Source organism: Rhopilema esculentum, chromosome 2 (assembly GCF_057945365.1).
Source record: "Rhopilema esculentum isolate cy_ngs chromosome 2, ASM5794536v1, whole genome shotgun sequence".
NCBI classification, from domain to species: Eukaryota; Metazoa; Cnidaria; class Scyphozoa; order Rhizostomeae; family Rhizostomatidae; genus Rhopilema; species Rhopilema esculentum.
The window spans coordinates 5,988,399-6,014,647 of NC_142816.1; the positions used below are offsets into that span (position 1 = coordinate 5,988,399).

General features: G+C 36.3%; 2 protein-coding genes across 4 annotated transcripts; one reads left to right on the top strand and one right to left on the bottom strand.

The window, feature by feature from the left end:
* Nucleotides 1-171: 171 nt before the first annotated feature.
* On the top strand, nt 172-14,415 carry LOC135695509 (uncharacterized). The gene is made up of 17 exons (XM_065214622.2): nt 172-327; nt 1,544-1,605; nt 1,710-1,795; nt 2,063-2,155; nt 2,676-2,891; nt 3,339-3,457; nt 4,223-4,293; nt 5,272-5,403; nt 6,369-6,403; nt 6,750-6,832; nt 7,521-7,620; nt 8,134-8,222; nt 8,775-8,925; nt 9,561-9,999; nt 11,041-11,333; nt 11,899-12,029; nt 12,860-14,415. Exons 2-17 carry the CDS (start codon nt 1,557-1,559, stop codon nt 12,951-12,953), a joined length of 2,181 nt encoding a protein of 726 aa, XP_065070694.2. The 5' UTR covers nt 172-327; nt 1,544-1,556; the 3' UTR covers nt 12,954-14,415.
* Nucleotides 14,416-14,755: 340 nt separating this feature from the next.
* LOC135695510 (uncharacterized) lies at nt 14,756-25,830 on the bottom strand. 3 transcript variants are annotated; one of them, XM_089109250.1, is made up of 6 exons: nt 25,559-25,830; nt 20,820-22,003; nt 20,652-20,676; nt 19,606-19,718; nt 17,649-17,944; nt 14,756-16,845 (listed from the first exon to the last, which is right to left on the bottom strand). In XM_089109250.1, the coding sequence occupies exons 2-6, from the start codon at nt 21,117-21,119 to the stop codon at nt 16,497-16,499; spliced, it is 1,083 nt and encodes a 360-aa protein (XP_088965376.1). In that variant the 5' UTR covers nt 21,120-22,003; nt 25,559-25,830; the 3' UTR covers nt 14,756-16,496. The 3 variants fall into 3 exon arrangements, with proteins under 3 accessions (XP_088965376.1, XP_065070697.2, XP_065070696.2); XM_065214625.2 differs by lacking the exon at nt 25,559-25,830 and having other exon boundaries at nt 19,606-19,694; nt 20,820-22,334; XM_065214624.2 differs by lacking the exon at nt 25,559-25,830 and having other exon boundaries at nt 20,820-22,334.
* Nucleotides 25,831-26,249: the final 419 nt, after the last annotated feature.

The following is a 26,249-nucleotide window of genomic DNA, read 5'->3' on the forward strand; positions in this document are numbered from 1 at the left end:
ATCCAAGAAAGCAAACAATGAGTAATTGCTCAAGTAAAGTCGAAAAAAAGTTGGGAACAAACCCACTAAAAGGAAACTAAATCATTCATTTGTGGCGAAAAGATTGGGCTTATCTTTTGGTGACGTCACATCTTGCCTCTTTTTCATCCCAGAGGCCTGGTACCCAGGGAATTCTTCTTTGTGGGAAATTCAAAAGTTTTGGTTTCTGCAGGCGATCAACGAGCCTTCCCGTTGGCTTCGATTTAAATTCAAAGCAATTTCTAATAGCTTGTTGTGTGTTGTTAGCCAATTCCTGTTGCAGTTGATTAATAAACCATTGCAGCTAAGGTAAGGATCTACTTTTAATTCATCACAACGCCGGACCTCATTTTTGTTGCCTGCATCACATTCCCGTTTGGCGCCTTCCGGGTTAAGATGAAGCACTTTTTGCAAGGGGACACTTCTGGGCCTTTTCTGTTTTTAATTTCGATAATAATTTGTTATTACAGTTATTTTTTTCTTATCCATTATTCCGTGTTCATCATGTGACCGACTATTTGTCAACCTACCTCTCAGGCGTCAGGCCACACCACATACTCGCCACACGCCAACAATAGGTTGAGTTGGGGATTTGCAACAACAATATAAAAGTCCACTCAAGTCTCCTTTCAGTCATTGCCAGAAAGACTTAACACAGCCGGGAATATTACACTTTTCTCAGTCTTTTACAATATTAAATAGCAAAGCATTCTGGAACAAGATGAAAGAAAATTTGAAACTGACTGTAGCTTTTCTTCTCCTGTCCTGTCTGAGATAGTATTTCTATTGTCAATAAATAATCATCACAGAATAAAAAAAGACTATTCTTTAAAAAAAGACTTCACCATTAGTTGACAGAACATAAAACTATAAGAATTGACAGAATTTAGGGCTGATAGTAACTGCAGTTATAAAAAGAAGGACCATAGCCTAATCTTTTGAACAAATAGAAGGTCACTGAGGCTGCAGGGGAAATTTATTGCCCCCCTCCCAAAAAAATTATTAATGATATGTTCAAAGATGCTGACTGCACTGCACCTGAGACTGCAGCAAAAAATCTGTTCAACTTGCCAGGCTGGAAAACTTGCATATGCTCACAGTGACGCTAGACTTCTTGTGCTCGCACCTCACACCTCTAGTGACCCAAAATATCAAGGAATTCATATATCATACTATAGTAATGTATATATGAGCATTGTTGTTCGCAGTTCAAATGCTTCTGCTCTGCTGTCCTGTTCTATACACCAAGCAGCTTTAAGGTGATAGATATACAGATAAAGGTTATAGAAACAAGTTTCAAAGAAATAAAACCATGATTTAGCAATCATGATTTGTATATACTTCATTGTAGATTAATTGTCAGGTTAATCAGTAATATGATAAGATTCATTATATATAGCGAAGTAAATACTTCTTCATTCCCTTTGAGATTCACAAGTCTGTATAGTTTTAGATATTGTGCATTTATCAATAGAGACTTAGGTTGTTACTCCTCATTTATTTATCCCTAATTTTTCTCCTATAGGTCCAAAAGCAAGATGTCTTCATCTTTAGCTCGGACTTTTAGCAGCCCGTTCAACTCCAAAGGTAATTATCAACCACAACATTAAATTTTACCAAGAAACTTCTGTAAAGCACCAACTTTATTATGCTTTTTATATGACAATTGAGTTGATAATTGAATTTTGTAGTTGCTCAAGGAGCCAGAAAATTCATGTCACTTCAAGCATCAAATGCCTCTAAAGTTTTTACAAATGAAATTCAAGAGCTTTTCAAGGTAAGAAGTCTTTTACTTCAATTGATTGCTGTAGGCATTATCTTCAAGGTTGTGAGATTGTAAGGATGTTATCCTTCTGTTGTTGCGATATTTGCTTCTCCAGCTGCATAAAAATGTTTGGTTCTGCAGTCATTTTGTTCATGCTTATCTTATATAACTACACCTCGATAGCATTCTCATTTATTCTTAAGCTGCTCTTACACATCCAGATTTTGTCAAAATGTTTATGGTGAGTCAGGTTTTGCTTCAGTTTGATTTTGGTTACAGGAGAGAACTATGACAAGAAAAAGAAAAAAGATCATTAATGAAATCATTGAAAGTGAAAAATCATACCAACACCACTTGCAGCTGTTAATCACGGTAACTAAATTTTGTTTTTTAAACAGGACCCTAATTGAATGCACTGCACCTGAGATCACAGCAAAAAATCTGTTTCAACTTGATAGCGGAAGAATCTTTTTTGGAACTCAGTAAGAGATGAGTTCATGTGATCCATTCCAGGCTCATCAATGGCAATGCAGTACCAAAATCTTGACTCTATGTATTTGACCGTAGTTTCCAAGTTTTTCAAATTCTTCAGCTTCTTCAACTGTTTTAGGTTTGTGCTATTCACCTCTCTAGGATTTTGCAGACCTGGAAATAATTCAATATTTTCCCTCTCTGGACTCCTTAAACAGTTTTAAGATGTGTTGAATGCTAGCAGAGTTTGTTTTGTCATTAGCTATTATGTGGGTCTTGTCAAATGAATTTTGGCAACTTGTGGTTATCAAAGTTTTTTAGGATGGTAAATTTCAACAAGTGATACTGTCAAATGTTAAATTTTATTGAATTGAAATAGAAATCTAACAAATTAGAATTTGAATTGAATTGTTTCCTGCAGATGTTTCTGGTTCCGATAAAAGTTGGAGGCTTGGTTCCAAAAGCTGCAATTGAGGCTATATTTGGTAACATCGAAGGCATTTGCTCTGTCAATATTCAGTTGCTGGAACTGATGGAGGCAGATGATGTTGCAACTGCTTTGTATAAGCTTGCTCCCTTCATGAAACTTTATTCGCTTTATGCTAACAACTTTGAGAGGTCAAACAAAACTATTGAGGTATGATAATTTCAAGTTTTTGCCAGAAAATTGTATTTCCTTTTGTTCCTTCTCTGCAACTTCTCATGCTTTGTCCTAACTTTGTCCTTCCATTTTTACAGTCTATGATTCAACCTAGGTCTGTTCCTGGGATGTTTGAAGCACAATATTATTGCACTGTGTTGAGTCCACGATAATTGATTGTTTTGTGCACGTTTACAAGTGAACTTTATTAAAAAAAATTTGCAGAAGTTCAAAAATGTAGCTCTGACTGTAACATACATTATCATGGAATGCCCCACTAGGGTAAAGCTTGTACTGAACCTCACAAGTTAAATGCAATTTTCGGACCCATTCTCATTCCACTTAACAAAATCGAAAATCTTCTAAAAGCAAAAATTTATTCTCGGTCATCATGTATAACGTAAGCTGCTTCCTGTAAAGAATAAGTCAGTAAATCTTTTGCAGGAACAAGAAAAGAAAAACCCCGATTTTGTTGCGTTTAAAGAATTACAAGAGAATAAAGACGAAATGAATGGATTAAAACTCAGGGCGTTGTTGATTACTCCGATTCAGAGAATACCAAGGTAAACCCATCTATGTTTTGTTATATTAAATCATATTAATGTCAAGCTAACATGTCTTGATATAAATAAGTAAATCATGTTAGCTTCCTTGACCTGATTGAAAAACCAACAGAGAGACACTTTTCTTGGCTGGAGAATGGTCCCCTCTCAAACAAAAAGAAATGCTTGGCATATTATGCATTTTAAAGAAATTGCAATCAAAATTTTCACTCATTAGATTCACCAAAGATCCATGGTATTATATAACACCATTCTGCGTCTTCGTGAAATTTGTTAAACAAGACCAGTTTTTCAATGGTTTCAGCAATCTCGACAAATAATTGCAAAGATTAGTTGGAAATATAAGGTCTTTTCAAGGTTTTTGCCTCTTGGTTTTTATCTCTCTTGAAAAACTGTTGAAATTACAATCCCTGCCATAGACTTCGAGACGCTTTTCGCACAATGTTGTTTTGTATAAAAGTTAATAGTTTTCGCTGTAAATAACCAATATAACAAACCCTCTGCAAGTAAAATGCTTGCTGTATCTTTCAATTTTGCAATGAACTCCAAAAAAGCATTTGGAAAACATCGAATTTCTTCAGATTTGAAAGAACAACGTGATAAGGGGATAGGGAAATGCTAATGGCAAGATTTTTAAACAGTGCACCAAAACGGAAGTGATTGGCAGAGATTGTAGCTCGATATTCTCAGTAGCAGTTGATTTGTTTATCTAATTGTAGTCAATTGTTGTACACAGTTTTTAGATTTTATGATTTCTTACCCCAGGTATAAACTGCTTCTTGACACACTTCTGGAAAAAACCACGCCTGACCATCCGGATTACCAGAAGCTTCGAGGTTTGTTTTTTGGCTTCGTTGATTGATTTATCTGTTGCAGTCCTTGTTCAAGTAACTGATATATGAAGATGTCGTTTAGATTACCCATTTTTTTCATATTCTAGCAAAACATAAGAGGCCTGGTTTGAATCAACCTTTAAAATTGTATCTTGTGGCCATTTTTAATTTCCTCTCTATTCAGAAAGTGAGTCAATCAAATGAGGGTAAATGATAGCATCAAGTTATTCAATGGATCTTTCAGCACAATTTTTTAAACCGTTTTATTTACCGAAATGTTTACGCTTGCCAATTTTTGAATGCATATGCATTTATATATCTATCTACAAAAAAGATTCAACCAGAAAAGAAGGTCCTCCTTTGCCGAATTCCCGCTCCCTTTCACTAAGTTCAGCACAAATTCTTAACTTGTTTTTCTACGAATACACTCTTTTTTTATAAGAACAATTTTATAAGAACACGAGCCTCAAAATGGGTCAAAATTTAAGAACAAATTAAGAACAAGCTGAGGCTGAGCTACTTTAAACTGAAATTTTGAAGAACGTTTTATCTCAAAAACGAGGATTTTCAGCCATGGGTGGGTGGTTTTTCAGTGAATATTAAAACATGGCGGCAAATTAAGTTTGTCTCTACGCACTTTGTTGGCAAAAGAGGCCTGAACACCTCCCCAGAACGAAAAACTAGAAATCGCACTGCTAATACCCTATAAATTTAACAACAAATTAAGAACAATCCAGCCTCAGATTTTCGTAAAAATTAAGAACAATCAGCCTGAACTCAAATTTACTTGTTCTTATAAAAAAAGAGTGTATACTGTTATTCTATATTTTTGAAAAATGGCATACTTTTCTTCGCCCTTCCTTCCCCTTCATTTCACATCTTCCTTCTAACATCATTCTCCCAAGTTCATGTTATTTTGTTGATGCCACATACCACTGCAAAACTGCCAAAAGAAACTTCATGCTTATATGTTTTCTTTAGATGCCTGCGCAGAGGTAAGCAAGGTTGCTACGCATATCAACGAATGTCTTCGCCTTCACGAAAACTTCAACAAAATGCTCAGCATTCAGAACAGCCTTGTTGGCGATGGTGCTCCTAGAATTCTTGCTCCAGGTTCGTCACATTGGTTTCTTTGAGATCTTTAACAAATTTCTTCCAATTTTTTACATCTTTTTTCTCGCGCTTTGGTGTTCTGATTGTCCCATTAAACGTAAAACTTGGAGTAGAAGCTTAGAACCAACTCTTCCTTCTCTCCGAAGCATGTGTAGCTCTGTCTAAAGTGCATCAAGCACTCCATAAGAGTCATGCAAATAGTAAATTTTGTTTATTTCCTTATCATCCCTATCATCATGTTTATTTACCAGATTCAGCTGCTCTAATTCACAGTCCTCCACGCATTATAATGCCATCTAATGAATATTCAAATCCTTCTTCGAATCCTTAAGGTAGAATTCACCCGTTGGCTTCTTCTCTTGAAACAATTTACCACGAAGGTTTACTTTGTTTCATCGTTTCTCCTTCTCAAAATCTCCATCTAACCTTAATGTATGTACTACAGTCCCTCTCAAAGGTTTGGAACATTAACGTCAGTTTTCAACAGCAAATGCAGCAATTCTCATTGCCCCTTGTTGTTGGTTTACATTTTTGGCTTACTGTAAAACGACGTAGGAGATAAGATTCCGCGCATGTTTTGTTATTTGACTTGTACCGTAAGTCCTCGAATAAGCCTTCGGGGGGTTGTTTCGCAAAACACTTTTTTGGGACAGAGCTTGTTTAGCAGCAGCCAAAAATATTACCACTTTTCTTCCAGTCAATAATATTACCAAAGTAAAATGCAGATGCTGTAGAGGCAATACCTCTGCCCATGTGGGCTTATTCGAGGATGGGGGCTTATTTCACAAGAATTACTTTAGAGCGGGGGTCGTGGGAAGGGGAGTTGAACTAGCAGTATCCGGGAATAGACACACAAAATATAGAAACAATATTCTGTCTGCAATAAACCAAAATCTTCATTTCGTAATCCGAAATATTTCGAGTGTAACCTTTATAATAATTTATGCTTTTAATGTGTTTTGCAGGAAGAAAATTTTTGCGAGAAGGCATGCTATCAAAGGTTAAAACTCAAATTTTGCTCATAATTTTCTAGCTTTCTCCTCCACTATATTAAGTCTGTCATTACTTCATAAACCAGTTTCATTCTCCGTATTTGTATATGACCCCATTTACTTGCAACCTCAGCAAGCTCAATGTCTACAGCAAAGGCTCAAGCTCTTTTTTAAGATTCATTCCCTTCTGCATAGGGTAAACAGTTTGAATCGATCTTTGAATATTTGCTCATCTGTCATTTCTTTGTTGAAGCCGAAATGGCTTTAAGACATGAAATTTCAAGTGTTTTTTATCCGTTTGTTGCTACATACCCAATTCTTCTCATATCAGATTTTCTTTTTCTGAAATATCAGGTTTGTGAAAGAGGAGGATCAAAGGATCGGATGTTTTTCTTGTTCAACGATATCTTAATTTATGCAAAGAAAGAATCTCTGAGGTATGAAAATGCATCTACTCTCCACGAAGCCAATTTTAGCTAAAGAAATTCTAAGTATGATGAATTTTCATCAGTCAGGTTGAAAATGGACTGTTTGTTTTTAACCACACCCTCTAATTTATGATAATTTGTGAAAATTTATGATAGCTATTTAGTACAAAAATTTACTTTATAAGATGAATGTGTAAGATGGCGTAGTTTCTTTTGTAAGTTAGATGACATAATGTATTTTATAGGATTTGTAACAGACCTTTGTCGAAAAGGATTATAAGTTGAGCAAAAATTGGTTTTAATTTCCAAAAAAGTTGGAAAATAGGGATAGATAAAATGAACATGGCTCTGTGTTTGAGCCTCTTCCCCTCTCCCTTTCTCCCCTCAAACAACCCCCACTTTCTTCCTCTTAATAGCCTGTGAAGAGGAAACATTCCTGATAAATAACATTGTGTTGTCTGTAATGCAGCAAGCCCCTGAATAACGTGGCAATGTCCATCAACCGCGCTTGTGTCGAAACTAAATCAGCCAACAATTATTTCTCGATTGAAAATTAGTATTCTAAAGAACTGCTTTAAAAATATTTTATTTTCTTTTATATATATATTTGGTCTAAATTGTTGCTACGGAAATGCGTTTTTTACTGTTGTCTGTGTAATCACACATCTAAAAGGATTTGGCTATCATTCCTTCGCAGCACATACAGTTGTCGTGGTGTCTTTCCTTTAATCAACTGTATGATTGAGCAAGTAATGGGTGGAACTCGTGGACCCTCAGAAGGTGGAGCTCTTTTTAAGGTATGCCATCAATCTTATTGAGATACAAACACGTGGCCTTAAAGATGCACTAAAGTAGAGTCTTATACTTTTCACAGGACAAAAATTTTCCTTTCTTAATTTGGCATCTATTATGGTGTGTTACTTTTACAGATGGAAAAGATTATAGTCCCACAGTCATCGACCTATGATCAAAATTTGATTAAAAGGTGTTATCTGAGACTGATGTCAAAAGAGACTAAAGTAACTTTGTGAAAATGCCATGGTGACATTGTATAAGAATGGGGGGGGGGCAAATAATTATACTTTAGATTAGCTATAACGGTTATGAGAACCGCCATCCGATTAAAAAGCCGCCATCATTCTCTTCATCGTCAATCAACATCATGATCATAGTAATCAGTATCATTTTCATCCTCAATCATCAGCATCGATCATCAATCATAATCTTCATCGTGCTATCATAATCAATCAACAACATGAGCTTAGAAGTGTAATCAACAGTGATACTGATGATAATTTCTGTCGTTTCAGGTTATTTGCAAAGGCAAGACCTTATTGCTTTATTCAACTTCAAAGCAGAATGCGAGATCTTGGGTGAGAGATATAAAAAATGCGATCAGGTGAGAGGACATCAGCTTAGAAGTAGTGTCTTCTTTCGAACAGAAAATCCAATTCTTGATTGCAGATCACCATTGGTGATTAGCTTATTTGATTGCGATGGCTGCTTATGATAAATCGACGATAACCTCCATATGGCATTACTACTTTTTATTATAAAACAATCCCCAAAGCAATGCTACTATACTATGAAATTAGAAAGATGAACATAACAGGCTTTACGATAGTACAAATAGTGCTAACTCAGTTACTAAAAATGCTAAAGTAATACCAAGCTACAGCCTTACCAAAGAATATCGAATTTTAAAGCATTGTACAAAGTCAGTGTCTACGAGCACATCTTCTTTGCAGCCAACAGAGACTGAATCCACGTATAAGCACAGTTTTTTTGAACTCGTTTTATCTAATCTATTTTGAATTACATTGGTGCGCGTCACCGTTTTGCTTTGTTCCTGAATTTGATCTTTAGTGAAGTTGAAGTGAAACCTAATTTTAAAGAAGGAACATTTCGTGAGTTACTTTAATTATCACAATGATCGGTCATCTTTTTCCAGCGAGCTCCATACTAATCTTGCATCATTACGGCGTGGAGACACGGATCCTTTCACCCCTCCTGATGCTGCATTTAAGCGAGACTCAAAGATGAGGCGTTCTAAAGGTGCCAAAGAGCTGTTGAAGAAAAACAACCCAATGTCTCCAATTCAGGTTAGTTTCTACCGTCATTTTGCTTTAAGATTTTACCGAATATAATCACTCTATGGAGTTATGCAAAGGAGGAGTATTGTCAGCCTTGGAGGAGTGCCTTTTCCTCTATACGTCTTCCCCCTCCTATAGCAACGAGGTTCCTCTTTTATCAGCCTTTTTCGCCGGCTTTTACAATCATCAGCAACTGGTATCCTTTCTTTTAATGACCATGCAAGATAAAAGCAGCTTAGAACAGCTCTCTTGGTTCTAGATGTGCGAATTAAGAAATCTGGACGCATCTGTATAGAGGAAAAGGATGCTGCGCGTCAAGTAAACTTTTTGTGCTCTCCAACCTTTCTTAAGAGGTGATTCGATCCAGGAATTTATAGAACAGTGGCTATATTTGGCTACTGCAAATTCCTCATTTAGTGCGAAGTTTAATTCAAATTATTCACACACCTGTATGATAAAATCTGTTAAAGTCTATATAAATGATGTAACTAAAGATAAATTGAATCCATTGTGTAACATAAAATGTCCGAAACGCATTTAAAAGGGTTGCTTTTAATGGCAGAATATTGGCAGCAAGCCAAGGCTTCTTTTTCTTGCTATTTGGGACAATTATTCATCAAATTTAATTTCTGATTCCTTTTCAGCGATTGCAAAGCTATGTAAGCCCGAGGCAGGATATTCTTTATCCCATGCGAAAGGACATTCTCCCTCAGCTTACAGACACTGCATCGCAACCGAACTTCATGGTCTACGAGGAAAAAACAAATTTGTTACAGTCATGCCTCAGCTCAGCTAAAAAGGACAATAGCATGAAGCCGAGGCTGCGAAGACTGCATCTTGACGATTCATATAGTAAAACTTCAACGCTTGCCAACCCGACGCGAGAACTTCGTAAAAGAGGCCACAAAGAAATGGATGCCAGCTCGGGAAATTGTAAATCACCCGTTCGTTTTTCAACAGCTAATGATGCTGAATTAGATAGCAATATCAATCAGAGGCTGATTGATACTCGAAAGCAGGCAAAGAGACAGGCTCTTTCTCCGGGGTGTTTTGGATCAGCAAAGAAGGCTCGAAGCCTTCAAGGTATTGCTTAACTCTCGTTTATCTTTGCAAATCTAGAACAGACACAGCTTTCCAATTGACTTTTAACGTTGAAAATCATTGTTATAAGAACTTCACATTCTTATGGTTGCTACACATTCTTCTATTGGTCGTTCTTTGTTTATTTTGACCAATCAGCATAAAGAATTCTTAAATGTGATTGATTAAAGCATTGATAGTCTGGGCACCGTTTTTGCTTTTATCTAAAGAGGAGAATAGCCCTTACGAGGCTAACTCATTCACATTTTATGCCTCTCTCTCACACACTCTCAACTGCCTTGGCCCTCCGCCATAATGACTCTACATCTAAGTGAAAAGTTGAGTGTCACGCTTAAACCAAAAGGAAGTAGTATGTAATCAGCAGAAATAGGATCAAAATTGCTGGACAAAATAATCAGAATGCTATTTTAGGGGATTAAAGTAGTGTTGTTATATGATATAACTGTACTGTATTCCAATTGATTCTATCTTACTCTATCTTACAATCACTGTCAAAATTACTTGGAACACCCAACACTTTGCGCTGTGCTTTTCTATTTTTCATTTGTTTTCCTGAATACAACTACTTCCGTCCCCCTTTCCCCCTAAAACAATGTTGAAAGTATAGAAAAATATCATACAAGGTACACGTTTTTTCATAATCCCTTCCTTTTTTCTATAGTAAATCAACATTGTTCTTTGGGGGAGAGAGGGGGTGGCTAAATTTGCCTTTGAAAACTGACGTAAGTGTTCCAAGACTTTTGGCAGTGATTGTAATTTATTCCATGTGTATTTGATTGTAGATTGTCCGGTGATATCATACTAAGTTGCATTAATTTGAATCAAAAGTTTGTACAACTCCCGATACTTTCACATTTTATAAACAAGGGCTTCTTGAATGTATTAATGTTTTACTGTTAAGTGCTTAGCTCTGTGGTGATGTCTTGGTATTCGTTTGAGCCATCATTTCTGTTCCGTAGGCCTTTGTAAGACCATATTTCCAGTTTTCTAAAGCTGTTTATCATAGTCCTTTTCATTTTATAGAGGAAGCTTATGGTTTAGATTCAGTTGCTCCACCTGAGTCTTTGTTTGAAAAGGAGAATGAATTGCATGGAGATCTGCAAAGATCAAATGACCCTTCTGAATTTTCAGTAAACAAACCAGATTTAAAGGTTGAGGTCCAGCATTTGAAGGCAACTAGTAATAAGGAGGTTAATACAGTTTCGAAGGCTGGTAAGGGGGTGAGCGTTGGCTCGAAAATCTGGAGCTTAACAGATGATAATGAGATTAGCAAGAAACGAAAAAAGAAGGGAGCAATTTACCAAGCAAAATCGAAGGTATTTTCAAAATTTTTACTTCAACTTTTGTGATAATGTATTAATCTACGTGTACTTACAGTCGACTCCGCTTACAGTCACCCGGTCAATGTCACACTAATGGTGACAGTAACATATAGTTTATTTCCAGTGTGCAAAATAATTTAATTTAGCTCCAGGTACAGTAACACTCAGTTTAAAGTCATAAGTTTTCAAGCTACATTTGGTGTGGTGTGACCATAACTGGAGTCTATTTTGCTATTAGGCCACGGCAAAAGAGCTGCTCAGAAATGTCTCTGTGTGAACTGATTAACTTCCTTGTCTTTGTTTGATCGATGTATTAGGTACCCCGTATTGTGTTGACTGTCAGCAGATAGACGAGAAACTCTAACGGGAATGGTTAATATTTGCTATGTACAGGCCTCTGAATTGATATAATTGTGAGTTTTTTGACGAAATTTTATTGGCTGTCTCGCTATTGATCTATTTTCTAAATGTACAACCTCACGATCAGGCAAGGTTGCTACATCTGCTTGGAAATTTGTTCTTGCCGGTTCATATTATATAACGTGCTCTTTGTTTCTAGGTATCGAAATTACGACGAAGAAATAGGAGACTGAGCACTAGTCGTCCATACCAAAAATCTACGTCATGCTCTGATGAGCCCATGCTTAGTGACAACAACGAGAACAGTAGCCTGCTTGTTGGAACAAAAGGGTATGCTGGCGTATTTTCATCTCTGTTATATTTCCGTAAGACTTTATTTATCCTGTGAACGAATGAGAGATTTGATATCTTGAACGTAGGAAGAAATTTAAAGGTGGGAACACATGTTGGCAAAGAAGGAACGCCGCTATGCGCTGAAATAGTCACTTTTGCCACGTTTCTGAAAGGGGTGTGCCCCCCCCCACCCCCCCCCCCCCCCACCCCGGTTGCTATATTACGGATAAACTGTCTTTTTAAAGAAGCTGCGGAAAACTGGAAATAAAGTAAATAAAAGCCGCTGAGTAGGCGCTGTTTAATGGATCTCGCCAATCAATCTAAAGTGTTAATGAACTACCCAACATTAACAGCTGTTTATTAGCAATTTCACTGAATGGCTGCTTTCTGCACTATATTTCTACTACAGCTTTACTTTACACCTTTTCTCAGAGTGAGCTTTTTTGTAGTGTTAATATCATTATGTCGCTCGGTGTGTTTTTTATGCTGTCTCCTGTAGTCTGAGAAGCGAATTTTTCTTATTCATTTCTAAGGCTTGAAGAAGATTTTCTGCTTTTTCCTACAATGCCAAAAGTAGTAAATCCATTCGTGTAGCATCTTAAGACAGCCTGTTTATTTGATCTGTTTTCCTTTGAAACTGATGATGTCTTAAGAGGCAGTTCTGTGTCACCCCATGTCACTCAAAGCGGTTCTTCCAGTGGTACTATGCCAACTACGTTTTCACCAATAGTATTATGTAGCGTGCAATCTAAATTGTGTGGTGACTGGCTACCACTTATAGTTATTCATTTGCAATGGCTTTAAAGGAATATTTGAACATCTCCTAGAAAATTCAAGAAAATCAACACTCCTGTTGGAGACCAACGAAACCTGAGCTCAGAAAGGACCGAAAGTGGATCAAGCAGCTGCATAATTATGTGAAGTCATTCAAGCAGCTGCATAATTATGTGAAGTCATTCAAGCAGCTGCATAATTATGTGAAGTCAGTCAATAATATTTCTATCTTGCCTCCTGTATAATCAGCAATTTTGAAAATGCCGAATATCTTGCTTAGTTGTTATATTTTGTTAGAATTTACTTAAGATATAATATGCATATTCTCTGCACTCTTTACTTTAAGTTTCAAAAGCTGTTTAAACATGGCCTAAGTTCCCTATTTAGGTTGGTTGAAGAGAAACAGCCTCTTTGATGGGGCGTTCCATTTTGTGCAGTGAAAATGTTTCTATTTAAATGAAACAATAGTTGTATTGATTGCGTCTAATACGATTGTACCACCTCGAAGCAAATTGAGAACGGTATAAAAATCAGGAAACGAATCAAGCATGAAGTCTCATTTAAATTGAACAGCTTCTTAGGACCAGCATTGAGGTGTTTTGGACAGTGCTTCTACGCCTTGAAGCTGCAATCTGCATCTTGTCATGGATTGGTCATCTATTGTTTACTTGACCAATCAAACTCACTGCCAGATGTCTGGTGAAAAAGACGGTAACAAACACGTATCGGGACACATGAATCTTTGGGCATGTATAGCCTTTCATTGATCTCAGGAAATCATAGAAAGATGTTATTAGAAGTAAGGAGGCGGATCCCCCTCCCCTGTCCTCTACTAAGGCAATACCAAGGAAGTTCATGAGAGAACAAAAATCAATTTGAAGATTAAATATCATTCGCCTGATTTGAAAAGCTCAATTGAAACCCAAAAAGGTAAGAATTGCTTTCATCGTCGCTCCATATTCATTTTATAATTATATTCTGCTCTGCTCTGGCCTTTAATCGTAAATACACAGAAGTATAGGAAAAATCCTTGGCCTATTTTGTATACACATTTGCCCGATCATAATTACTCTTAATGCCCAATAATTGTAAAAATGTATATTGTAGTATAACACCTTCTCTTTCGTGATGTTGGTAACTCGTTGTTTATTTTTTGGAGAAGAAAGGTGATTATCGTAAAAGTATGTTTCGAGGGCCTTCAAAAAATTCTTAGAAAGTAGCTAATTTTCATTAGTTCTGTCATTTGTCATTTAAAATAGGCAACAATTTCTTTTGGATCATTTTTGTGGATCATATTTATACTCAAGTATTTTTGTTGGTGAAATGACAGTTAATCTTTTAATGGTACGGCCTTTAATCTTATTCCCTATGAATCATTTGCCTTTTTGTTGTTTATGTTGGTTATGTTGGTTATTTTAAAGCAGAAGATGACTGCTCGATTACCAATAACTTCAATGTGACTGCCAAGGGACAACAGAATTGTTTTGCAGTAAATTTCATGTAATTCGATGTATTGTAATACTTTTAACGCTAACGTTAGCTCATTGATATTTTACTTCTTAATCTAGATTATCTCTTTGTAATGTGTAGCCTAGATATATATCTTATGATGTATTATAAAGGTGTGTCAATTTTTTCAAAACGCTTGAAATTTGGGATTGCTCGAAGGGAACAGCCGTAAAGAGCTCGCCACATACTATGGAGGTTGAACCAACACAACACAAGGCATTTTGTGCTGTTCAAAGTCAAAATGGATTGTAAAAGAGAACGAGGCTTGTCTTTCCTACACTGCACTATTTTTATACGAAATAAATCGATTGAAACGGCCCTTCGTGAAAAGATGCAGAGAGGCGGAAAACTACTGTCGATTTAAGTTACAACAGGAAAGATCAACTTCTTCAGCCTTTTTTTGAGGTTTCTGCTTTAGCAATTGAAGCTAAATAATTGTCCTAGTGCTCATTCCCTAGATTCGACACGGTAGATCAGAATAAACATAAAAACCCTCAAACAAGAATCAACCTTTATAAGGCAGTCTTTTGTTATGTTTAGCCATTGAGGTAGCTTTTCTTATACCTCATTGTGTTTAGCAGACTGGGGGTCACTGGTTCATCACATTAAATCATCAGCAATTCATTTCAATTCATTCAAACCTTTGATAATATGAGCAAGTTGAACTTGCAAAATTACGCTTTTACTTTCTAAGGAATATATAGGTAAATCTATTTATATTGCCTTTTGAAATATATTATTATTATTATAGGTAGATTTATTGATTGTTTTTTCTCTTCCATCTAAGTACTGCAAACTGTAGTATCAAACACAACGATACCACTGCAAAGAAAGTTCCTAGCCCTCGGTTAGAGCTAAGCCTGTACCTATGTGCTCCTGAATAACAGGCTGTGTTAAGACGGGATCATTTTTTCACATTTATAGAATAGTTACATAGGCTGTTTACACGGAAATGCAATCACTCTGTTCCACTTTTTTTTGTGCGAAATTAAACAGACTTTACAAATACTTTTACACCCCTGTGTGACAAGTTCTTCGATGGTTTTTACACGAGAAAACAGGTAAACATGCGAGGGACAGAAAAATGTCTTGGATTGGCATGGAATGGGAAAAAATTTCAAATATTGGTAGCACTTTGGTCAAAGAGGTAAAACCCTAGACAATTTCCGTAATTGTTATGTCGTGCCAAAGGCAGAACATAAGACTGACTAGGGACAAAAAATCAAGCTTGCAGGGGATGCGGGGATATTGCGAAATGCCCGCGACTTTCGGTTTTTCGAAAGAGAATCCCCGGTAAAGAAATTTCTCGCCGGGGACGGTTTTCACCAGGCTTGTTACAAAGGGGTGTTCTCGATGGCATTACCAAGGGCAACAGTTTCAGACAGTGCAAGCAATTTGCTAAAGGTTTAAATATAGAAATTATTTCGTTTTCTCATAGTCGATTATGAGAAAATTACGGTCGCACGTTCAGAGTCAGGAGAACATTACGGTCGCACGGCCACTGACCGGACGAAAGTCCACGAAAAAACAATAAAAGCTCCTATGACACACCTAAGCCACGCCCACTTTTGTGAAGAAGGTTTGCCTTCTGGGATGTTTTTGTCTGGAGGAAGGTTAACAACTTTTCTGGACTATGCTCCTGTTTCAAGGGAACGGAATTGAACCTTGCATATCCTTTGCCTTCCTTATCAATCACTTCTGAAAACATTCCATATTTTGGTAAAGAACTGTTTTTTACAGTTAGCAAACGTTTTCATTGTAATATCCATTACGTGCTTCAGTCTATTGTTATATTAAATTACGAATAATCATGTTGTTATGTTTGTAAAGTTTCAAGATTGCATTCGCTGAGCATAGGCCGTATTAATTTTTAAGTATTTCTTCCATCTGAAATTAAAACGTAACACTTGTGTAAACACAAACTAAATCTTAAGCAAATTACCGAATAGCTTTTTATTGAGATGACTCACGCGTAGCCAAATTCGTTCTCATTTTGGCGATTATTTAAAGATTTTTAATAGTTTTGAGATCTACATATAAATAGATTAAGCAGGGACGTCATATAACTTACTTTATCTGCAGCGAAGGAAGCAACTTAAATGAAGTTCATCACATATTGAAAATACTAGATATACGTAGGTTTATGCTAAGTTCAAGACTATGAGCAGTTCTCATTTCATCCTATTTTATCCAAAGATTTAGAGAGTAGGAAGTAGCTCCCAAAGCCCCTTCATCTCCAAAATCCTTCGACGGCTCTGACCCACCAAATTTGGCATGGTTTTCTTCTGTAACGCCAATGCCGTGGTCTGCTCTGGCACAACTTGCTCCACCTCCGCCTATCATTATTACAGAGCCATCTCCAATGTTATATCTACACCAAAACCCAATATTGTTGCCATTAAGAATATCATTGCTTGTTATGCAGGTTGATGTAGCGTACTTGAATCCATCGGTTGTCGCATACTGTCCCGAAAACACGGCACTGCAGTTACCAAGACACCTGTCACTGGAAGTCCAAACTTTTCCATTCCTAACAGAGGCAAAGAGATTTAAATGTAAGGCCATTATCACGATCTTTTGAAGAAGAATTTCAGTTTCATTTGTTTTTCAATCCATCCTACATAAAATTCTACATAATTATAATACAATTAAATACAAACACGATACTAAGATTAAATACATTTACACGCTTATAGAACTACACGCTTAAATAAAGGAAAAATCATTACATTGATTAAGGAGGAACTCTTCAAGTAGGTAAACTAAACGAGAGCCGTCCCCCCATAAAAGAAAAGAAACTAAAAATTTTATACATAAAAAACATAAACCAGATGAACTAATTTATCAATTAAACATATGAGTCCATGTAATGGAGTTTTAATTTAGAGCGAAAGACTGAGACAGAACTAGCAACATGAATAAAAAGCGGAAGAGTATTCCATAGTAAAGAACCATATAGTGATCTGCTCCGAAGTTTAAAATTGTGCACAAAAACCTCAAAATGATCAAAAGCTTAAATTCAGAATTCATGCAGTAATTCGATAAAATTTGCTGAAAGGAAGACTGCAACACCCCATGCACCCTTTTTTGCACCTACGCAGGGCAACTGCTAGTTTGATAAATATCTAAATTCGAAGAGAAAATGTTGGGGGAGGGATACTAGTTTGGCAAAGCTATTTTTGTGATATGATCCTGTGATTGAAATCACCTTTACATATACAAACGTTTTCCATTGGTAAAATTGGCGTTGCTTATTGGTAAATGGGCGTTTACTGTGGCATTGAGTAGATTACGTTCATGGATCCAGTCTACCAAAGAAATAATAAAAATAACCTGAAGTCCCCGAAAGAAGCCATCTTTTGCCTCATTGATTTCCCGGTCAAACAACCAGCTGCCAGCAAGAGAGCGGTGTGTCCAGGGTCGTCATTTCTGGTCACTTTGATGTCATCTCCGCTGACTTTCGAGAATGCCTGACTTAACATGTCATTGTTGTCACTGCTTGATGTCACGTTTCCGTACTGCTGCATAGAGTACCAAATATCTCCTGACTCGTGCATCCATGTTTTGTTGTCTGCATTGGAAAACCTTGCGATCAATGTGTACCCACCATTCTCCATGTCACAGTATACCTAAAACAGTTGCACTGGCTGCAATGATATTCACCCGGTATTTCTAAATATATATCGACCCTACAGGACCGTTGTTGCAATGTCAAAAGGAAGACGACGATTTATAAATTACAAAATGTAACCAAAGCTAAACCAAAGCTTAACAGTTTGACTCCCTGGTAACTGGAATTATTATTCGTAGCATAAAAAACCAAGTCAAATTCTAAGTTACCTTGAAGTTTATTCTTAAATTTTTCCTCTTTCAAATGAGTTTTACTTCAAAATGGCTCTGTTTAGGCAAATTTCGATAATTGACGAAATTTATTATTCCTGCCACGTAGCTGCAGGGGTGTACGGGGGCTCTGCCCCCCAAATGAAAATTCGAACAACAACATGCCCCCTTTGGCTACAGTTTTCCCAAATGATAATTTGGAAAGTTGGCACAGCTGAAATTCCGTGAAATTTGTGCAGCTGCGGCATGTAGGGCCAATGCCAGTGCAAACAGACTATAACATTGTGGGCACAGGATTTTTCTGAAGAATTATGAAGTCGCTGCGCCAGTTCTGATTATGATATGCAAAATCGCAATGACGTGCGATTATGCTCCGGCCAGGGGGATGCCTTTTTTATCTGTGACGAATATTGATGCCTCAAGAAGGCGATGTGCACTCTTTTTTATAAGAACACGAGCCTCAAAATTGATCAAAAGTTAAGAATAAATTAAAAACAAGCTGAGGCTGCGCTACTGTAAAATGTAATTTGGAAAAATGTTTTTTCTAAAAAACCAGGAATCTTTAGTCATGTGTAGATGCTAATCCGTGAATGTTCAAACTTGTCGGCAAATGAAAGTTTTATCACTCACTTTGTTTGTCAATGGGGCCTGAACACCTCCCTAGAGCGAAAAAGCTAGCAATAGAACTGCTTACACCCTGTCAATTTAAGAACAAATTAAGAACAATCCAGCCTCAGATTTTTTAAAAAATTAAAAAAGTCAGCCTGAACTTAAATTTGCTGGTTCTTCTAAAAAGAGAGTGTAGCACACCGTTTCGTCAGAGTGCCTTGACTCACCTTTTTTCGAAAAAACCTAAGCTATATCTTTCGAGGAATTTTCAACTGAGTTGCTACGTAAAACTTGCAGTTTGCTTTTTTGCCATTTTGTAATTGATTCATTGTTCTGTTTTTGACTCAAAGTTGGCTTGCAACCTTTTGTAAGCTTGATTTATTCAAGTTATATCTGTTTGTTTTATATCTGTCTTCTTTGTGTAAAGCCTGCCTCCGTCAGGTATGGCTCTTGCTCAAATTTGCCCACCCCAGCCGACATCTACAGCTACTATAATGTTTTAGGAGCTAATCATAGAGAAATGTCGACGATAATATAATTACTAAAATACCAACTGTAAATGAACTCCATACATATATGACTGAACGCAGTAACAAAACAAAAAGTGTGTACGAGATTACATGGGCGGATTACATACGGGACTTAGTGTACATACGGGATACTAGTTATGTGAACATTACAGCTACGTGATTGTATTATTAAAATATTATTGTGTTTTCGGGCGTTGATTGCATTTTCAAGGAATTTGGCACCTTGTCCAAGTACACATGAAAACATTTTTTTCAAGAAAGATATACAGAATATTTTTACTGGTGAGAGAAAACCTGAAACATTCTCATACCTCTGTGTCTTTTCCTCCAATTGACAAACGATACTTTCCATTCAATGATTTGGGCTCTTTGTTTTTGATTTCCTTGCAAGACTTCAGTCCTAGAGTAGTCAACTGTATTCTCACTATAAAGTTAAAGAAAAGGGGCTTGAATGCATTCGAGTAATATTTCGTCAAGTCGACGACAAAGGGGGGACCGGGGGCCATGGCCCCCCACCTTTTTACAAAACAAAAGAAATTTTCACGAATTCTTTTGTTATTGGTGTTACATTTTCCCTTGGCCCCCCCACTTTCCAACCTTTGTCGGAACCCATGCAGCCATCGGTGTAACAGAGACTAAACGTTTAAGGGGGGAGGGTAATATTGGTCGTACCCGAATATTGTTGCTTCATTGGGAAGAAAATCATTGATCAGTGGATAAACTTGAAATTCAATGAAATTCAAAAGACTTTTTTTTACTGCAATCCCTCAGCCTCTTTGCCTCCTGGGCCATGGCTACAGCTAAAGCTTTCTGTGCATCCATTGCACTCTACAACTTTTTTTACAAATACCGTGATGAGGTAATTAAAATATGCAACTGCTGAAGGCATTACACTTGCTATTGAGAAAGAGACTATGATTATGATTGTGATTATGATGATTGTGATTACGATGATTAGATGATCCAACCCAGATCAACAAATATTTCTGCCTCTTGATGCATTTTTGAGTTCGTAGTTCAACTTACTTACCGGTTTCATGACTGCAAATTAGAAATTTAAAGAAAAGGTGCATATTCCGGGGACTCATCAATTCCAATATGTCAACTCCGATTTGATACATGGATTGCAATACAGATCAGGAAATTACTTCCTTGACTTTTAAAGATTTCTTTATTTAGCTGTGTAGGAAAGGTAACGATTGATGATATGGCCCAGAACCAAGAAATCGGCAGTTAAATAAAGTTCTATTAAAACATTTAAATGGTTATTAATTCATTAATTGCTATTCATCTGCTCTGCTTCGAAAATCCAAGTTGTCTTTGAAATATTATTACAAAAGTTTAAAGTTATTCATACCTTTTGCTGCTATGGGTTTTTTCTCCTGAAATTCAACAAAGAGAGATTATAAGATTGGTAAAAATATATGAGACAATATTGCTTCACTGCTACTTACAAGATTATTATAAGATATGTAGGATTTTCGCAAAAATTTAGAAAGTATATTCTTTTTTAGATATTATTTACCATAAATGTCCAGCCAGCTTTGTTTTGTACAGCATCATTTTTACTAATGCTATGAATTATCTGACACTGATGATTGCCATTCTCAGGTTTCGTGTTGAAGTTGGCCCCAATGCATTTATCGTCAAAGCGCAGGCATTTATGCGAGCACTGAATAGCCGATGCCACAAGAATTGTTACTGATGCTGCACCAGTTAGATAGCTGCCCGTGTGGCTATCGATGTGCTGCCTTTTAATATCAGATTTGCTTTGTACCGCTTCAACTAACATAAGTATGCAAGTAAAATGCTTTAAGCCATTCATTTTGTAACCAAAGATGCTGAAGCACTCCGTGCAGCCAAGTTCAAGAATTGTTTTCCATCGTGGCAATACACGTTTGAAAGCTAGATTAATCAGCAATTGCTGTGAATCACCTGTTTTTATCTAGTTGGCTACAGAGCATGCGTCGTAAGTATACCGTGGTTCTGCGACTCCTATATTTGGCAAAATATTTGTGCTCCTTGTTTCTTGTTGCCTATTGGTGCACTCGTGGTCTATACATACTATGGTGTACTCAAACTTTATCTATCAATTGGTTATCGCAAAATCCCTGAATAGAAATTGCGGCTTTGTTGGCGATCTTCATCGACCTTCTGCTGACAACCCGGGGAACAGTTCAGCAATAACAGTCTTGATTTAATAGGGAAGAGACTAAGCTCATGCAGAGTCCAGAAAAGTTGTTAACCTTCCTCCAGACAAAAATATCCCAGAAGGCAAACCTTCCTCAAAAAACAATATAAAGTGTATCATAGTGTATCATAGAAGCTTCTATTGTTTTTCGTGGACCTTCCTTCGGTCAGTGGCCATGCGACCGTAATGTTTTCTTGACTCTGAGCTCATGGTACTGTAAACACAAGAAATGTTGAGGAGACATGGCCTGGATAACATTGAACTAGAAATTCATATTAAAGTAAAGAAGATGAAAAGAACAGAGACATGTAAGCTATTGGGGGTAACTAGAAACGAACACTAAAAGTGGGAGAACCACGTTAAAACGATCATTGCTCTGTTTCGTCCAAGGAAGCAGCTCACAGAATCACTCATCTTAGCAAAGATTGACTATGGCAACCAGGTCTATATACCGCTGTCATGCTTCAGAAACGTCTGCAGAGAGTACAGTTTGCAGCCGCATCGTTTGTTATTGGTCACTATGGAAAGAGCATAAAAGATATCTTGAAATTAGGATGGCTTCCTATAAATAAGAGAAGAGATTTCAATCTCCTTAAGCAAGTTGTAAAGGCATTGAACTCGGAAACGTGGCCTAGAGAAAATAAGCGAGAAGTGAGATCAAATGGCAACTAATCGCTAGAAATACCAAAGAAAGAGAGCGGAACTATTCAAGATAATGCTCCTCCATTATTAAACTCCCTGCCAGAGGCACTAAAAAACCCTTCAAACTCTAACACATTTTTATCTTTGTAAAACAAATTTTAGTTAATAGAGCTGAATAATGTAATTAATTCAAAAGACATCCCATTTTTTCTGTAAATATTTTAAAAAAACAAAATTTATTTTAGGTATTGTAACTTCAACAGTGAAAAACCACCTGTATTGGATCTGTTAAATAATCATTATTATTATTGTTATTATGTTGTTATTATGTTCACTAACCATATTTTTTGAATTAGTTCGGTAATTTCCTTTGAAAGCAGGTAGCAACAAGCTACCAAAGGCTTCAAGGCTTCATTCTCCTTGTTCTACATAGATAGTACTTTCCTTAAGATTCGAACAGAACCTAACAAAGTCGTTTTTTGAATTAATTCAATCCTGATATCATCTAGCCTGCGCGCAGACTCGAACCAGAACAGTTCTGGTAAGATACTTAGAGTCTGTGCGCAGGCTAGATATCATCATATTCCTTGATGTATCCCTAAAACTTCTAAGTAATCATTCCCAGAGTCGCATGACCATTCTCGATGGGGGGGGGGGTGGAGGGGTGGTGGGAGAGATGCAAAATCATATGTGACCGATAGAAATTCTTTTGCTACACATGTATTTCGTTATAAATTCAATTCTACCGACGAGTTCTCTGAAAGTTGAAGGTGTACACCCTCCACCCTCCCCACACGCTACGCCTTTGTGTCCAGAGCACCAATCAACACGGGTACCACTTTGACCTTTTTCAGATCCCAAAGTCTTGCCATTTCGTTCTTTAAAGGTTGGTATTTTTCAGATTTCTCTGCCTCTTTTTCTTGTACCCTTTTGTCACCTTGAATAGCGATGTCTATTATTGTAGCCTCCTTAGTTCTTTTGTTCAGCAATACAATATCTGGTTTTCTAGCTTGTATGTGTTGCTCGCATTGTATCATCATATCCCATAACAACTTCATTTTACTCTTCATTTTCAGCACAGCTATTTGGCTGCTGGTTATACCACTCATTCACTCGTTCTATTTTAGCCTTTTTACACATTGCCCAATGCACATACCTTGCCACATTATCGTGTCTTCCTTTGTACTCTCTTTGTGCCAACTTGGAGCATTCACTAACAATATGATTGACACTTTCTCCTTTTTCATGACACATATTATTATTATTATTTATTTATTTACTGTTCATCTCAGCTTCAATGATGTAAAATGGCTGGCTTTATTCGGCTAAACATCACGTTGCTATACATAACCTCTGATATTCAGAGTAATCTTAGGGTCCTCGCTGTTCCAAGACGACAGGCCTTTTGTAAGGTTCCAAAGTAGATGTTAGGATTGATCTTATTAATCCATTTATGGAAGTTCTTTGAGATGGTACCCAAAGCACCAATAACTGCGGGAATCACTGTTACTTTTACTGCAGCTCATAATCCTCTGAAAGTTTCTTGGTACTTGTCAACTTTCTCCCTCTCTTTTTCAGCAACTCGGGTTTCAAAAGGGCATGCCACTTCCACAATCTTTGCATGTTCTAATTCCCTTCTCAAAAACTACAATGTCTGGTGTTGAGTGCTCCAGGATCTTATCAGTCTGTATCTTTATATCTCAAGGGATTTTGACTTTTTTGTTTTCTGTTACCTTTTCTGGATGATGGTCATACCACTTTTCTATGTGTTCTAGGTCATGAGCTTCGTACCGTTGACAGTGCTTCTGTTGATATTTCAATGTTAATGTTTTTGCTAAAGCTTGATTCATTTAATTTTCTCTTCCATTTCATCTTGGCTCCTCTTTAAATCCAAAAAAGCTTGATTACGAACTACAATTAAAAGGCTATTCCAAAAATTTGCAAGACCGTCCTATTACATGTCAACATTACTATATACGAAATTATACGACACATTGATAAAAGAAGCTTGACAATATCTCTAAAATTTCTCTAAAATTTTTTTGCCGCCAACCATTGTGGTGGCCTTTCCTAACACCTTTCAAAACAAATCAAGCAACTTAAACCGATTACTTTCTTGAAACTTTGGCAAAGCTTCGCAGGAAATCTTGACTTTTTTATTTTGCTGCATGGAAGAAAAATCTTTTTTCAAGTCCTGCTTGCCATTTTGCTATCAAAAGTTTCTTACATATTTTTAAAATTTCTTATGTAATGAATTTTTTAAACGTGCTTCCAAGGTAAACTAAGTAGTTCACTCACGTTCAGAGATAAACTAATGTAATGTGCCAATTCGAAGAATGATAAACGATTGTGTATTAAGTTCCTCAACAACCTTGCTCCACTCAACTTGCAAACAATGTTGGAAAATTAAAACTGCAAATTATAAAAGTTTCTTAGCTTTTTCAATTTGGGTTGGGTTGATTCTTAACTTTTGAAAAATCGAGTCTGCTGTTTCTTATAACCTTTTTATTATAAAAATGCGTGCATTGAATGAAAAGAGATTACATTACAGTTCAACTTCTTATAATTTAGGCTCTCTGCAGAAAGTTCAAGAATATCAAGAATGTTCTTTCAACAGTTGTAGTAGGAAAGAGGAACTTTCGACTTTTTAACTGGAGGTTATAAACTGTCTCTTATAGTGCCATATATATTTATTTTGAAATTCATTGCAAACATTAAGGTTCTGTTATACCAGTTTCGGTACCAAAATAAGCAGTTTTTCAGTTTTCTTTTCAATTATGATTATTTTAACTATTATCTATTCAATAGAAAATGCTTTGCTTTTGTGTTATTTTGATAAACAAAGCCAATCTGCAGTAATTGTTTTAAGTAAAACAGAAATAAAGGCTATTTTTTCAGAATGTTTTATGATCACTTCATTCTGAATTTAATAAATAATTTGTTCTTTGTGTAATGAATAATTTTTAATAAGTTTTATTTACAATAGAAGCTGTGACGCTGTAATAAAAATATATATTTTATTGCGTTTTGAATTTTAAAAGTTTAATCAACTGGTTAACTGTGCAAGTTTGGAAATTCTGTTTATTGGATGACCAGCGCTAGCATGTAATAATTTCGACATGGATCGTAACCTTTGAACACCCTTTGTAGTTGTACCGAAGTTTTTAATATACATTTGATTCAACTCTCTTTTATTGGATTTTTTTGCGAAAATTGAGTCATTTTGCCAGCTTGTTTACTGATTTTTAGCTTTCTTAACGTTGTCGAGCAACGTTTGATCTTTGCAAAATTTATTTAGTCATAGTTTAGTACAGGCCTACAGGTTTAGTCATGTTGCAATCAGTTAAACATGAAGTCATCGTGAGACATCCGCATCGTTCGTGTATCTCAAAATTTAAAACTATAAGTAAGTAGTCAATTCGCTAACTTACCCTTTCCCTTACGTTCATCATTTCTTATCTTTTGGAGGCTTTTCTTCTTTTTATTCAATAACAAAATGAGCTGTAGCTCCAACTTTACTATTTGTACCCAGCTAATTCCCCCGTCAAGTTCCCCTACGCCCGCACAACGTCCTGGATGGCTCACAGTTCAGAAAAGTTTGATGAAGTTCAGAGAAAGCTTATTTACCTTTTGTCACAATAGTTAAACTTTTCTAACTTGGTTAAACAAATGATCAATGAAATGTTAAGTAAAAAGTTTTGTCATACATCTTGATTCAAATTAGAAACGAGTCAATGTGATTGTTTCAGTGTTAATATAAAAACTTTGTAACTTGATATCAACATTAATTTAGCTGCGGAATTTAGAATATAGCACTCGCTGAACAACCTGCAAAAAGATAGCTGAGAAGTTTTGCCTTTCCTTGATGAAACACTTTCATGGTATGTTAACAGTTCTTCGTCAGTTTTTCAAGAATTTGATTAAAACTTGGTCCCTTGAAAACAAGTGCACTTGCTCGTTTTGCAGTAAATGAGCTGTCTTATGCAATCGTTGAAATTGCTTTATGTTAGTCTTAATTAGTGTATTTTCACTATTGTAAAGACTAACATTAAATAATCTACAATACAATACAATACAATACAATACAATACAATACAATACAATACAATACAATACAATACA

Coding starts and splice junctions, on each gene's coding strand:
- LOC135695509 (XM_065214622.2), top strand. CDS start 1,557: ATGTCTTCATCTTTAGCTCGGACTTTTAGCAGCCCGTTCAACTCCAAA. Junction 2,892..3,338: donor GGTCAAACAAAACTATTGAG/GTATGATAATTT, acceptor AATCTTTTGCAG/GAACAAGAAAAGAAAAACCC. Junction 6,404..6,749: donor GAGAAGGCATGCTATCAAAG/GTTAAAACTCAA, acceptor CTGAAATATCAG/GTTTGTGAAAGAGGAGGATC.
- LOC135695510 (XM_089109250.1), bottom strand. CDS start 21,119: ATGAATGGCTTAAAGCATTTTACTTGCATACTTATGTTAGTTGAAGCG. Junction 20,677..20,819: donor AAGCTGGCTGGACATTTATG/GTAAATAATATC, acceptor GTTGAATTTCAG/GAGAAAAAACCCATAGCAGC. Junction 16,846..17,648: donor GCTTCTTTCGGGGACTTCAG/GTTATTTTTATT, acceptor TGCCTCTGTTAG/GAATGGAAAAGTTTGGACTT.